This window comes from Diplodia seriata, assembly GCF_021436955.1.
Source record: "Diplodia seriata strain FDS-637 chromosome Unknown scaffold_8, whole genome shotgun sequence".
Classification (NCBI taxonomy): Eukaryota; Fungi; Ascomycota; class Dothideomycetes; order Botryosphaeriales; family Botryosphaeriaceae; genus Diplodia; species Diplodia seriata.
In genome coordinates this window covers 1836290-1849333 of record NW_027117315.1, presented here as the reverse complement: position 1 = coordinate 1849333, position 13044 = coordinate 1836290, and the positions used below count along the sequence as shown (strand labels likewise).

The 13044-nt window shown below is 57.4% G+C and overlaps 6 protein-coding genes across 6 annotated transcripts; 3 read left to right on the top strand and 3 right to left on the bottom strand.

Annotated features, from left to right (window-relative positions):
* Window positions 1-687: 687 nt before the first annotated feature.
* On the bottom strand, window positions 688-1828 carry SLS55_008167 (uncharacterized protein; the record flags this gene model as incomplete). Its single annotated transcript, XM_066779581.1, has 3 exons — window positions 688-1451; window positions 1523-1704; window positions 1761-1828. The coding sequence occupies 3 exons, from the start codon at window positions 1826-1828 to the stop codon at window positions 688-690; spliced, it is 1014 nt and encodes a 337-aa protein (XP_066630385.1).
* A 176-nt stretch (window positions 1829-2004) lies between these two features.
* On the bottom strand, window positions 2005-2434 carry SLS55_008166 (uncharacterized protein; the record flags this gene model as incomplete). The annotated part of the gene is made up of 3 exons (XM_066779580.1): window positions 2005-2136; window positions 2204-2313; window positions 2374-2434. 3 exons carry the CDS (start codon window positions 2432-2434, stop codon window positions 2005-2007), a joined length of 303 nt encoding a protein of 100 aa, XP_066630384.1.
* Window positions 2435-3343: 909 nt separating this feature from the next.
* SLS55_008165 (uncharacterized protein) lies at window positions 3344-3713 on the bottom strand (the record flags this gene model as incomplete). The annotated part of the gene is made up of 2 exons (XM_066779579.1): window positions 3344-3498; window positions 3533-3713. 2 exons carry the CDS (start codon window positions 3711-3713, stop codon window positions 3344-3346), a joined length of 336 nt encoding a protein of 111 aa, XP_066630383.1.
* Window positions 3714-4648: 935 nt separating this feature from the next.
* Window positions 4649-6035, top strand: CMK2 (Calmodulin-dependent protein kinase cmk2; the record flags this gene model as incomplete). Its single annotated transcript, XM_066779578.1, has 5 exons — window positions 4649-4692; window positions 4748-4955; window positions 5005-5161; window positions 5213-5598; window positions 5652-6035. The coding sequence occupies 5 exons, from the start codon at window positions 4649-4651 to the stop codon at window positions 6033-6035; spliced, it is 1179 nt and encodes a 392-aa protein (XP_066630382.1).
* A 399-nt stretch (window positions 6036-6434) lies between these two features.
* On the top strand, window positions 6435-9334 carry SLS55_008163 (uncharacterized protein; the record flags this gene model as incomplete). Its single annotated transcript, XM_066779577.1, has 9 exons — window positions 6435-6518; window positions 6803-6894; window positions 6963-7005; window positions 7066-7125; window positions 7297-7772; window positions 7828-8089; window positions 8138-8437; window positions 8503-8791; window positions 8844-9334. The coding sequence occupies 9 exons, from the start codon at window positions 6435-6437 to the stop codon at window positions 9332-9334; spliced, it is 2097 nt and encodes a 698-aa protein (XP_066630381.1).
* Window positions 9335-9912: 578 nt separating this feature from the next.
* On the top strand, window positions 9913-10948 carry SLS55_008162 (uncharacterized protein; the record flags this gene model as incomplete). The annotated part of the gene is made up of 2 exons (XM_066779576.1): window positions 9913-10769; window positions 10816-10948. The coding sequence occupies 2 exons, from the start codon at window positions 9913-9915 to the stop codon at window positions 10946-10948; spliced, it is 990 nt and encodes a 329-aa protein (XP_066630380.1).
* Between the last annotated feature and the right edge of the window lie 2096 nt (window positions 10949-13044).

Genomic DNA, 13044 nt, shown 5'->3' with positions numbered 1-13044 from the left:
TGGATCTACTCCAAGTCGAAGAAAGTATCTGCGATTCTTCAAATTCTTGGTTTCCATAAGTCTTTTATTCAGGTATTCACAGGTTGTCTAGTCAAACCCTTATTGTTTTCTCTCCCCCTTTGTTTTCTTGAGCACTTGCTTCGTGCACCGTGCCGAAATACGGCCGGCGCAGACCAAGCGTTCAGCACTAAACAATAGACAGAATGAAACACAGCACAACTCAAGAGCGCTGCTGTGTTGAACGTAGGCGCTTCGTTCCTTTTCCCCCTTCACCTCGGAAATGGTTTTGTATCCTCCGCCACCTAGGCGTCATGCTGTGGAAAAGGAGAGAGTGGCCAAACAAATGATGCTGAACGCTTATCAAAACAGTTATCCGAAGATGGTTTATGGTTGGTGGTGTGTAGCGGGTAGGGCCGTTTCCGCCGTCTCTTCGTCAATTAAAATGGCTCTATCCAAGTCTTTTAGGGTTTCAACTCCAAGAAGGTAAGTAAAGCTGGTCTATAGGTAACAAGGTGAGTATGTCGTGGGTAGGTTGTTGAGGAGCTCGGACCGATGGTTGAGTAATGGATGCACGGGCGATTGTCTCCCGCCGAAGGTCGAGAGCCGGGGAAGGCGCGAAGGCAAGTCACGTATATCGTGATGACAACGTTTGTACGGGGTTTCGCGCGATCGGATGAGCTTGTCGTCTTAATCGCTCTTTCTCCCGGTGCCGCCGTTGGCCATGGAGCGGGTGACGCGCCTCTCCGGCTCCGCGCTGATGGGGGCAGTCTTGCCACCGATATTCTCCTTCTTCGGCGGGATAGTCAGGCAGTTGATACCGAGGAAATTGCAAATGCTTGACACGACAAGGACGGCCCAATTGGTGTAGACGACGGCGGCGAAGATAAAGTAGCTTCTCAGATACCAAAGCTCCACTTGCGCAGTGACAGGTGCCCATGCCAGGCCCAAGCGCGGGAGATTGACGAGAATCGCACCGCCAATGAGCGGAACAAGCATGACGGTCCAGTAAGGGAAGGGCTGGCGGGTGAGATGCGCAAGAATGATTTTGGTGGTCATACGGCCAAAGACGAGGCTCATAGTCAGGCACCACAAGACTAGATGGCCGCCATTCTTGCCCTTGGTCTCCCAATCTTCCAGGATGCTCGAGTATGGGCTTCCCAGCCATGCGCAGGTCGCTGCGGTGAAGACGATCATAGGGGTCCACTCCTGGAAGACTGGAAGCACTGGTTTTCCCTCGGCACGGCGTGCGCGCGCAACATTGACCACACAAGCAGGCAAATGCGCGATGAGGAACGATCCTAGGAGGATGGGGACCCAGAAGTCACGGAATGTCGTCATCGGGGAAATGTATCCTTCCAGCGAGGGAAAATGGCGGACGAGGGAAGTGGACCAGATCTCAGGTCCATAATGTGCGGACATGATCATCATGGCGCAGGCAATAATGAGGCCCTCTGCAAACTCGTCAGTTCCGTAACATGGACAGCATTGGGCGTAAGAGCCTCTGGAGCGCATGTGGTCTTACCTGTCGGCCCATTGAAATATCCAAGGTACAGAGTATGAGTATGGTATGTTTCCCACGTCGAGAAAAACATCGGGAGACATGGGATCAGGGCGGTGAAAGCGCCGGTCTTGGTGGCTCCGTAGCCCATGGCTGCGGTCTCGAGGAGACTGCCAAGGGTGCAGTTGAGCGAATCGATGCCGTGGCTGCGACAAAATGTTAGGTGACACGTTTCCGCGCTTTGGCGTGCGTAGGGACGTACTCGAACAATTCTCCCAGTCCGCTTGAGGTTCCTGTGCGCCGAGCCTGCTTGCCGTCCACGTTGTCCATGGTGGAGTACCTGGGGGAAACATGTGAGAAAGTGGGTCTGCCAAGCGCATGAAGGTCTCTCACATCCAAAGGCCAAAGGCAAAGCTGTAGTACAGCCAAGGAGGCGCCTACACATCACGCAATTGCATCAGCATATTTGCGCGGGCAAATGAGGCGTGCGCCCGGGGTCCAAGGGGCTATACCGGTCCGACAAGATCAGGGACGAAAAGCTCGAGCAGCGCTACGTTTCCGAGGATGAAGAAGAACCCCAGCAGGGTGACCATGTTCGGGGCCAGCCATAGCGGCAGGATCTCGACGAATGCATTCCACTGTATCACGGCTGTGTCAACACGGCGAGCGGCGGCGGGCGGGGGATGCGGCGCATGGGAGGCGTACGTAATGTTTGAGGATGTAGCGGGAGACGAAGCTCTTGTCGACGCTCTGGTACTTGTAGGTCTTCAGATGGGCCAGAGCCTCCTCCGACACACATTCGTGGGCGGCGGTGTCTGGTCACAGGCGCACCCGTCAGCGGTTGGCACGGAATGGAGCGCGGATTGGAACGGTACATCGGCTCTGGATCTGGTCGTGGATCTGGGACTCGAGGTCTCCGGACTTACTCTTCCCCATGCTTGCAGGTTGGTCTCGGGTGCACGGGCTCAGGGAAGGCAAAGAGAAAAAGAAGAGAAGGTCCGGAAGGCGTGGGAAGTCGCGACGCCATGCACCCTACGCGGATCGGAGTGTTGCGCGGACAGTTGGTCAGGGCGGAAGCTCGGGGGTCGGAAATTCGCCAGCCGCCGCATGTGCTCTGGGCTGGTGCTGCCGGAGGAGCGAGCGAGGATCAGGGTGCTGCGGTGCCGAGCACCGCCCAGCACCAGGGGTCTGCGCCCGCGACGCCTGCGGCCGTCCGTGACGTGCCACCCGCCGCGAGTCTGGGGAAGTTGTGTACTCGTCGTTCGTTGTTTTCACATGTCCGCTTTGGTCGTGAAGACAAGCATTCCTATCGTTCTGTACCGCCTAGGTTCTTGTCCGCGGCCCCGATAAGCCTGCACGCCGCCTGACTCGCGCGCCCCACGCCGCCAGCATTTTTCGTGCAAACCACTGCCTGGCGTCTGGCACCACAACCGCCCGACCTGCTGCCACACAGTCTAACGCCCTCACCGCCGGCTGCGACGGCACCGCTCCTGTGGCGCAAACATGTGGGTGCGCGGACTGTGCGGCGGTGCTTGTGCTGCCTGCAAGCTGCGCCTCCGGCCAGGTCCACAACTATTCTCACATTTTCCAATTCGCTTTTCACTGCCCTGTTCGTGCCAAGCTCAGACATTAATGCTTTCAATTGCATGCAATTTACGTATGTGCTGCCCGTCCCATGCCTCTCATGACTTCATGTTCTCGTGAGCCATCCTGCGACGGCATCCCAAATAGGAAACCCCATGATACACTCCCGTAAAAATCACCCAGTGCCCGGGGCCGTACGGAGCCTTTATTTTTTTTCTGGAGCCCAGGTTTTCGCAATGGTCGGATCATAGCGTGTGCTCTTCAGCGGCCCGTAAAAGGGCGGGTTGCGTCATCTGCAGCGTCGCCAGCAAACTTGCCAAGAGGGTTGTTGACGGTGCCGCCCGCAAGGTTTGCGACGCCGTTCTTGAAGTCCTTGATTTCTTTCTGGTCGGAAGCAGGCACCTTGTTGATTTGGTCTGCGGCGGGTCAGCAAGGCCGGGTTCAAATTACATGCAGCACCAGGCGGCATACCCTTGAGGAGGTAGGAGGCCTTATTCTCGCCCATGGTGCTCAAGGCCTTCTCCTCGAGCTCGCGCTTGAGCGCTGGTGGGATACCGAAGAAGTAGACGTAGACGGTTAGGGCGGCGAGAACGCCGGCAAAGACGGAGAAGAACGTGGCTGCGGTGGGCATCTTGGCTGATTCTGGCGGTGCTAGTGGCCCAGGAGCGTGATTCGGTGGTAGATCGGTCTGCGGCTAGTAATAGGAACACGGCTGACGGGTAGCGATTAGCGACTCTAGAGGCGAGGTTTATGCTGGCGGATGGTGTTTATAAGAGGTGCCTGCACCTGCGACGGCTATGACGTCTGCCGCCGAGCAAGCTGGTTTTGGCCGCCGTTGCCTTGCTGCCGCATTGCACGGCAGAGCCGGTCGCCTTAGGTAGGGAAGCGGCGGGAACTGCTGGTCCGCGCCAGGGCAGCTGAAGGCCGGCAGGCGCAGCGCTGGGCGAGACCGCGGGCGGCGTGACGCCTCCAGCATTTGGTGCTCTCGCGACTCTCGCCTGGCCGCCAATCAAGGCGGGGCAAAGGCGGCACCCGCAGCCGGGGCAGCCCAGGTCAGGGTCCGTTGATAGCGGGCACGAAACGAAACGGCCTGGTGTTCGCACTCCCATCTCTACGTTTCGCGCGTCCTGAGACACTAGCATAGCCTTTACGAAGTCGGCTGCTAAGCCACCTCCATATCAGCCGCACGGTGTCAGCCTCGCGCAGAGCGGAAGCCGTGCCCCGCCTACAGCACAATTATCAGCTCCAGCCGCTCACACCCAAGCAGGCGCCGCCGTCAGACCTGTACTTTCTTTCGTCACAACTTCTTTTTCCGTCCTTGCCCTCGGGTACTATACCTGGCGCTCAGCCTGACCGTCGGGCCGTTGCTTCCACGCTCCCCTCCTGCATCTCCGCTCTCTGCACTCCTCCGCGCGCCCTCAGCTTGACCGAAAACCTCCTCCCTACCCCTACCCGAGAACAATCGCGAAAAACAGGAGCTACAGCCGTCAGAATGAGTCGTAGGTCAACCCCGACGCCATTGCCACATGCAGTGCTGACCGCACCCCGCGTTGTTCAGTTTCAGGCATGCTTAACAAGCTGCACGGTCAGCCCGACAGCTACGACAAAAAGTGCGTGATACCGCTCCCACCGCCGACTGCTCCCTACTGAACGATCCCACGACAGATCCAAGTACCGCTTCGGCAAGACCCTCGGTGCCGGCACCTACGGAATCGTGCGCGAGGCGGATTGCCCTGAGGGCAAGGTCGCGGTCAAGATCATCCTCAAGAAGAATGTCAAGGGCAATGAGCAGATGGTCTACGATGAGCTGGAGATGCTCCAGCGCCTGAAGCACCCGCACATCGTCCGCTTCCACGACTGGTTTGAGTCGAGGGTACGTGGGCACCGCGCTTACAAGAGCAATTGGTGCTGACGCTTGCCAGGACAAATACTACATTGTCACCCAGCTTGCCACCGGAGGCGAGCTTTTCGACCGCATTTGCGAGAAGGGCAGGTTCACAGAGAAGGATGCTGCCGAGACCATTCGCCAGGTCTTGGACGCCGTCAACTACCTGCACCAGAACAATGTCGTCCACAGGGGTAAGGACGCTTGAATCCCGCTTGGTTGTGCGTTTATTGACACTTGCGTAGATCTCAAGCCCGAGAACCTTCTTTACCTTAGCCACGACGAGGATTCCTCCCTCGTGCTCGCCGATTTCGGTATTGCGAAGATGCTCGACTCGCCTGACGAGCAGCTCACCACCATGGCCGGTTCCTTTGGATATGCCGCCCCGGAGGTCATGTTGAAGCGCGGACACGGCAAGCCCGTTGACATGTGGTCCATGGGCGTCATTACCTACACCCTGCTCTGCGGTTACTCTCCCTTCCGGAGCGAGAGCTTGGCGGATTTGATTGAGGAATGCAAGAACGGCCGCGTTGTGTTCCATGAGCGGTATTGGAAGGAGGTTAGCAAGGACGCGAAGGACTTCATCAACAGCCTTCTGCAGCCTGAGCCCGAGAACCGTTCGACGAGTGCGGTAAGCAAAAGGATCACTGTGGGTACAATGCACGTTACTCATATTCTCTACAGGAAGCTCTCGCGCACCCCTGGCTCAAGGGCGAGACTGCATCCGACCACAACTTGCTGCCCGAGATCCGCGCCTACGTCGCCAAGGCCCGTCTTCGCCGCGGTATCGAGCTGGTCAAGCTCGCCAACCGTATCGAGGCGCTCAAAATGCAGGAAGACGAGGAAGAGGACGTGCCCGGCGAGGCGGACGTGCCGGCGAACGCGAGGGAGGCTGCTGGCGAGGCCCTTGGAGGCGCCTCAAACGCACCGGCCTCTCCCCACAAGAGGAGTCTCAGCAAAATTGCCAAGGGTGCCATCTTCCGGGAGGTTGTGCTCGCCAAGGTGCGCGAGATGAAGGCGGAGGAAGACAGGAAGAAGTTTGAAGCCGAATCGGCTGCGAAGCACTGAGGGGTCTACTGTTACATACATTCTTGAAGCGGGACGTTAGAGAGCAGAAAGGCAGGCATTTCTACTGCTGGGGATTTCATTGCACGGGTTCCAGGTATTCTTGTTGATTAGCGATACCCTGTAGGAAGAAAAAATCGACACAAGCGGTATTCGTGGTCGCAAACAGCTCTGTAGTCGCATCCGTGGTTGGTTGAAGGTGGAGTGGGTTGCCGGTCACGTGAAATTCCTTAGCTGGCGTTTGGGCCAACACCTTGCTTGGCACCGCGATCGAGACGCGATTGAGCTGCTGCTGGCCACACGCTGCTGCGCACCACCGCGACCCCCCGAAGCGCATTCACGCCCGCCGATCCCTAAGGCCTGCTGCGCACGCCGTTCCCTGCGCAACCACCCGCAAGCACGATGGAGCGCGAATCGAAGCGCAAAGCTGCACCACCCGCGACACCCGAAACCGAGGGTCGCGCATCCAAAAGACAGAAGCTGCCGGTAAGTGCGCGCACTCCCAGGCGTGCGGGGTGCCATTTCGAGGTGGCGCTGGGTGTCGCAGCCCGGGCTGTGGATGCGTCGCGGTTGAGCTTCCTGGTCCAACGCGCGACGCTTAACGGGCTTCGGCCTTGACCAGCACCAGGCTGTCCACCCTACCCGCTCGCTCCCCTCTTCAAACCACCGCAGCCGCCGCGAGCTCGCCCGCCTGGCCTCAAGCCCGCTGCAACCCTCGGTGCAAAGCGCCCTTGCCGCCCACAACGCTAACGCAATGCACCGCGCTCCAGGACGACGACAATGGCGAGAAGGAGACGCCAGAGACGACTTTCGTCAAGGGAATGAAGTTCCTGGAGACCATGAAGGCGGCGAAGGATAAGACGTGAGTGCTTCTGCCGCTCCGCCCTGCGCGCATGCAGCCCACCGCTGACCTGCTTCACCGAATCGCAGCGGCCGCCCTATTGCGACCAGCTTTCTCGATCTGCCCGACAAGGTACCTATCTGCGAACGGCACCTCCGCCTTCACCGCGCCTGTTGACTGACCTGCCTGCAGGGTAGCATTCCCGAGTATTACCAAGAGATCAAGCTACCCATCGCCTTCAGCACCATCGAGGTACGCCTTCCCGTCGCCCTCTTGCCGCCCAAGCATTTCATAAAGCACTTGATACGTCCGCACACTGCTTCGGAGGGGATTCGAGAGGGCCGGGATCATGCTTGCATGGTCGCGGACACGCTGCAATTTCCCTGTTGCGCAATTCTGTAGCAGCGGCTAACTTCGCATCAGGCCAAGCTGCAAGCCAGAGGATATCCCACGCTTGCCGCCGTCGAGAGCGATGTCAAGCGCATGGTCAACAATGCAAAGCAGTTCAACGACAAGAATTCCGCCATATACGCCGATGCCGAACGCGTGCGCAAGACAGCCTCTAATTTCATGACCAAGAACAATCCGGCCTATAGGACTCCAGGATACTCGGCGATTGCTACCCCCATCCCGGGAGAAGAAGCAAATGGCGTTCCCAGCAGCGTCACTCGTCAACTCAGTGAGCGCCCGAAGCGCAATGCTGTCGTTGCTCAGATTGCGGCCCAGCATGCTCAGGCTACACCGTCAGCTACACCGTCAAGGACGCGCAAGTCGGATAGACATTCGACGCCACGGCAAGAAAAGACCCCGGGCGAGGAAACGGACTTTCGAGGCAAGACATTCCAAGAGGCTCAGGAAGCGCTCGTGCAAGAATTCATTCACTACGTGGATCCGGAAGAGTAAGCCTAAGCACCGCCCATACATGTTCCCGGTCGTGTGCTGACCAACCCGCAGGGGTCTCCAAATCTATCAGCCCTTCGTCAACCTTCCCAATCGCAGTTTGAAAGAATACTATGCTACAATCCCTACGCCCATGTCCCTCAATCAGGTCATGAAGAGAGTCAAGGGCTGGATCAACCGCGAACACGGCTTCAGCGGAACGAGCGACTTCAAGAACTGGCAGCAACTTGAAGAGTGCGCCAGCCTGATTTGGTTGAATGCTCGGGAGTTCAACGAGGATGGTAGTGAGATGTACAACTTGGCCGGCGAGTTCGAGGTACTTTATATCAGCCCCGATCTATCTTGGGTATCTAACACTCGTTAGGAACATTTCAAGAAACGACTAGCGGACGCGATGGAGAAGGTCCCGGCGCCGAAACAGACGATCAAGCTTACCATGGGCTCGCAACAACAGCAGCAGTCTCAGCAACAGAAACCGTCCGGGATCAAGCTCCGTCTAGGAGGAAGCAAGAACAGTCCTGCGCCGAATGCCTCGACCCCGGGAACGCCTGGGGGACGTAGTTCAAGCACACCAGGCGTCATCGTGGACAATGATGCGTTAGAACGACAGCAAAAACATGTGCAGGCTGGAATGAACGGGGGGCCGTCGTCATCCGGAGGACCTGTATGCAACCCCCTCAGCTTCGTATCGATCCCTATTCTGTACAGCTCCTGACACCTAATCTACAGGGAATCGGCACTGCGCGCAGCGGATCCGCTGCTTCACCCGTCCCTAACGGGGTGAAGAGCGAGAATCAAGCGGGCCAGTCTCCCGCGCTCGACAGTATACGCCCTTCCAGCGCGGTACCCGACGCAAAACCGGGAGCATCTTCGCAGCCTCTTAGTAGCTCCATGATGGCGCCTGGTGCTTCTCGTCCGGCAAGCGGAAGCCCATACACCAATGGGCACATGAACATGCCTCATCCATCTGCTCACCCGCCAAACGGCTTCGACAACAAGCACCGGCTGCCTGGATTCGGTACGTTCTTACTGAGCTTTGCAGCCCATCTTCCTTGCTGACTGTGAGGCAGATATTGCCGACGCGCTCCTGCCCAATATCGCTATCCACAGCCATCCGGCTCTGAAGCTCAGCCGACCGTTCAAGTTCAACATTCCGGCGTCGAAAAGCCTCTCGCAACAGTCCATCACAATGTCACTTCCGAGCTCGCACTCGTCGATCCAGATCAAGCCGGTTGTCCCAGTCGCTCAGACGCAACGCCCTTGGCGGCTCTTCGTCAATGTCAACAACACGCGCATCTCGGAGGTGTACCAACCACCAACGCAGCAGCAGCAACAGCAGCAGCCCAATTCTAGCGGGTCGCCGGAGAAGCCGCAGCAACAGGCACGCGAGAAAGGCCACCCGATCTTCGAAGCCAGGTTGCAGCCTGGGGTCAACCGAATCGACGTAGAAGTGATTGCGGGAACGGCCCCGATGCAGGTGCGCGGACAGCCGGTGCCGAAGGAGCGGGACGCGGTTGAGATGGAGAAGTGCACGGTCTTCGTCAACTTGATGCGGGCATAATGATATAACAAACATGTAGCATACCCAATCATCGCATAGCATCGACGATGAGTGATGCGGCAGGGGTATGGTTTTGTTTTTTCGATTCTGAAGGGACTCATAGCCCAGAGGTTTGCATATCGGCAAGGGTTGCGTGCTTCGGCTCTGCTATTCAGGTGCTTGCAGATGCATTTACGAGCAGGCCGAACGGCTGGCCGGCATTTTGGGTTGTTGGCAAATTAAACACGGGGCTGGGCAGTGGTGTAGTATGCAAAATCGATTTGTGTTCCTTTGACACTGATCAGTACAGCGGCTCCGATATCGTACGCCTCCTCGCCGAAAGAGAGGCATGGCCCAATCGGAACATAGCGCACCCTCGCTTTCCCCAGTTCTTGTTGTGCCAACATATCCCCTCACCCATCTGGGGCATACGCAGTAAGTGATTGACAAGGGTCCGACGTCGGACTGACGTAACGAGCTGTCCACACGACCACGTATATTAGACAGCTGAATGTACCGCTGGAAAGAAAGCCCACAAACACTCTCCAGTCCTTTGCTGCTGCTGCATAGGTAAACCTTTGTCGCGAAAAGCATCCACCATGTCCTTCTTGCGCGCCATCTCCCGGCCCACCAGAGCAACTTCCCTCAACCTGGCCAAGCCCTCCCCTTCCACACTCGCCCGACCTTTCTCGTGCGCCGCACCTCGCCTCTCTCCATCCTCCAATGACAACTCCCCCAAGATCCTCCTCGAAGACGCGGCCAACGGCTTCGGCCACATCCGCCACAACCCTGTCCCACCCAAGCCGCGCACCCGGGGCGTGACGGAGATCCGCGGGCCCTACTACAGCGTCATGGGCCCGCGCTACCTGTCGGACGTGCTGGAGACCATGGGCCACCACGTCGACGGGCTGAAGTTCGCGGGCGGGTCCTTCTCGCTGTTCCCCGAGCCCCAGCTGCGCGAGCTGCTCGACATCGCGCACCGGCACGGCGTGTACGTGTCGACAGGCGGCTGGATGGAGCACGTGCTGGCCGGCTCGGGCGGGGACGTGGGCAGGGGCGTCGACCGGTACCTGGAGAAGCTGAAGGAGCTGGGCTTCGACGTGGTCGAGGTGAGCACCGGCTTCCTGAGCCTGCCGCCGGACGACTGGATGAGGGTGGTCGAGCGCGTGCACCAGAAGGGCATGAAGGCGAAGCCGGAGCTGGGCATCCAGTTCGGCGCGGGCGGCGACACCGAGGCGGGCGAGTTGGAGGCCATGGGCACGAGCGACCCCAGCCGGGTGACGAACTTGGCGAAGAGGTTTGTGAGGGAGGCGGGCGTCGAGAGGTGCATGATCGAGAGCGAGGGCATTACCGAGAACGTGACGAAGTGGCGGACGGATGTGATCCAGCAGATTCTGAGGGAGGTGCCGCTGGAGAACGTCATGTTCGAGGCGGCGGACCCCAAGGTGTATAACTGGTAAGTGGTTTCGCTTCGTTGCCCGACTTGAGCTGACCTTGCGCAGGTACATTCGCGAGTTTGGCGTCGATGTCAACCTCTTTGTGGACCACTCGCAGATCGTGCAGCTGTCGTGCTTGCGCCATGGTATCTGGGGCATGGCGGACACTTTCGGAAAGATCACGACTTTCCGGCCTTGAATTTCGAGACTGGGTCCTGATTAATGACGAGGCAATACAAATTTCAATAATGGTGTCTACCAGTGTTCGTTTTCTCCACCTGTGCTATTTGAGTGTGATGGTTAGTCTTTTCCAACATCTCAAAATCAATCAACAATAGTCTCCTGCTTCTTGAAAGCCTCTTATCTCTTGGCTGTCTCTCCTTGTTGGAAGCAGACGATCCCTTGTTGAGCTTTTGCGATCTTGGCATGCTCACTTCATCCTCGATACTACTTAAACCCTTCTTCGCTCCACATTGACGCGTCAAGCGGACGATACACATCTGAAGCTCTGTCATATCGCGTTGAGGTACCAAGGATCCAGCCTTGCCATTCGAGCCGCACCCTTACCGTTATCCTCGGCCTACGGCGGACATGGCAATTCATGCCAGCGCACCTTTGTCGGCTCCCCACCTGTCTGGAATTCACCAAGTCGGACCTGCAGGGTGTGCAGTTCGTTCGGGGTTGCTGGGGTAACACTGTTGCGCTACCTCATAAGCTGCGAAAGAGTGGCATCAAGGCAAATCACACTGTCCTCCGACATGTCCGTGAGCACGACTCTTATACGATGGCTTCGAATGATCCATGGCCGTGGAGAAAAAGGAGGATCACAGCACCGTGAGCGGGCCATGCTCAATTGCAGCAGAAAGAGAGAAGAGAGAATGAACAGGTAAATTGAAATGGGTTTCGACACTAGGTTCTACCGAAGTCGGGATTGCTGGGTAAGCGTCATCTTTCTGCAAATCCGATTCGTAATTCGATGACGCATGTTTCCCGTCAAATTATCGGACAGGGTGCACATTCACACCCATCGCATGTGGTTACGAGCTTCGAAAATGATGCGCATGTCATCGAGTGTACAGAATCACGCCCGACCTGTCGAAGCAGACTCTAAGCAGGCTCGATTAGCAGGGAGCAGTCAAGAATGCGGCTAGGAGTTCGGATGGAACAGATATCTGGTAGGTGGTCTGTTGGTACACTGGCACGTCCGTGCCAGGAAGGGTCTCCCAACACACCACCTTTGCCACTGGATAAAGAAGGTGCAAAGAAAATCCCCAAACACCAGAAACTGAATCGCCAAAACACTCGACTATGGCCTCCTAAGAGGGCCGGCACCGATGATAGTTGAAGGATTATATCTTCGAAGACCATGCCTTGCGAGCGACACCCGCATCCATGGGTACCGTACCAGGACTTCCACATCTGCGAGTGCGAGACCATCTGCAGCTTCTGTCTCGCAGACCTTAAGCAGCCTGAGGCCTTGGTGAAACACGTCTACTCGAATCACCGTACCAGGCATCTCCGCAATTATCCAATTATCAAATCACTCTTCCAGGTATATCTCAAGCGGTCGGAAGCCGTCAGAGCTAAGTTGTAGGCGTATGTCTGCACCCTTCACTTACCAATCGCTAACGCCGCTTTTTGTAGCATCACCTCTCCGTGCCGTTGTGTCGACTATGGGCACTCGACTCAAGGACGCGACTCCCCGCACCATGACTCCGGGTTGCAACAACTGCAATCAGCAATACCTAGCAACCGGCCGACTCCTCCACTTGACGTGGATCCGACTCAGAGTTCGAAGCGACGCGCGGAAGAGCCAGCCTCCGCGGAGAGCGTTCGCCCTCGTGCACGGAAAAAGGCGAAGGTTGGTTCAAGTGCGAGCAATCACTCAAGCGCTGTCTTTGAAGAAGCTGCCCCTGAACCTCCACGCTCCCTCAAAACTACCGCGCAGACACATGGAAATGGAGGGAATGAGCTTCTGACACCCCTCTATCCATTTCCACACTCATTTCCTCACAAATCTGTGTCTCGTGAAGCTCAAACTACCTACAGCGCAGCAACAACAAGTCAAGACCTCGACAAGATTCCAACCATCTCCGTTTCAGAACCATGCGAGGTTTTCGACATGGCCCCCCTCCGCTCGACCCTATCCCCAAACGACATCGACGGCCCATCACGCGTCGCACCGTTTCCACAAACCTTCCCCACATACTACCCCACGCCGGGACGTAACGATTACTACTACTACCAACCTGCTTCCTACCCGGACCCCTTACACACTGAACACTATCTCTCCGA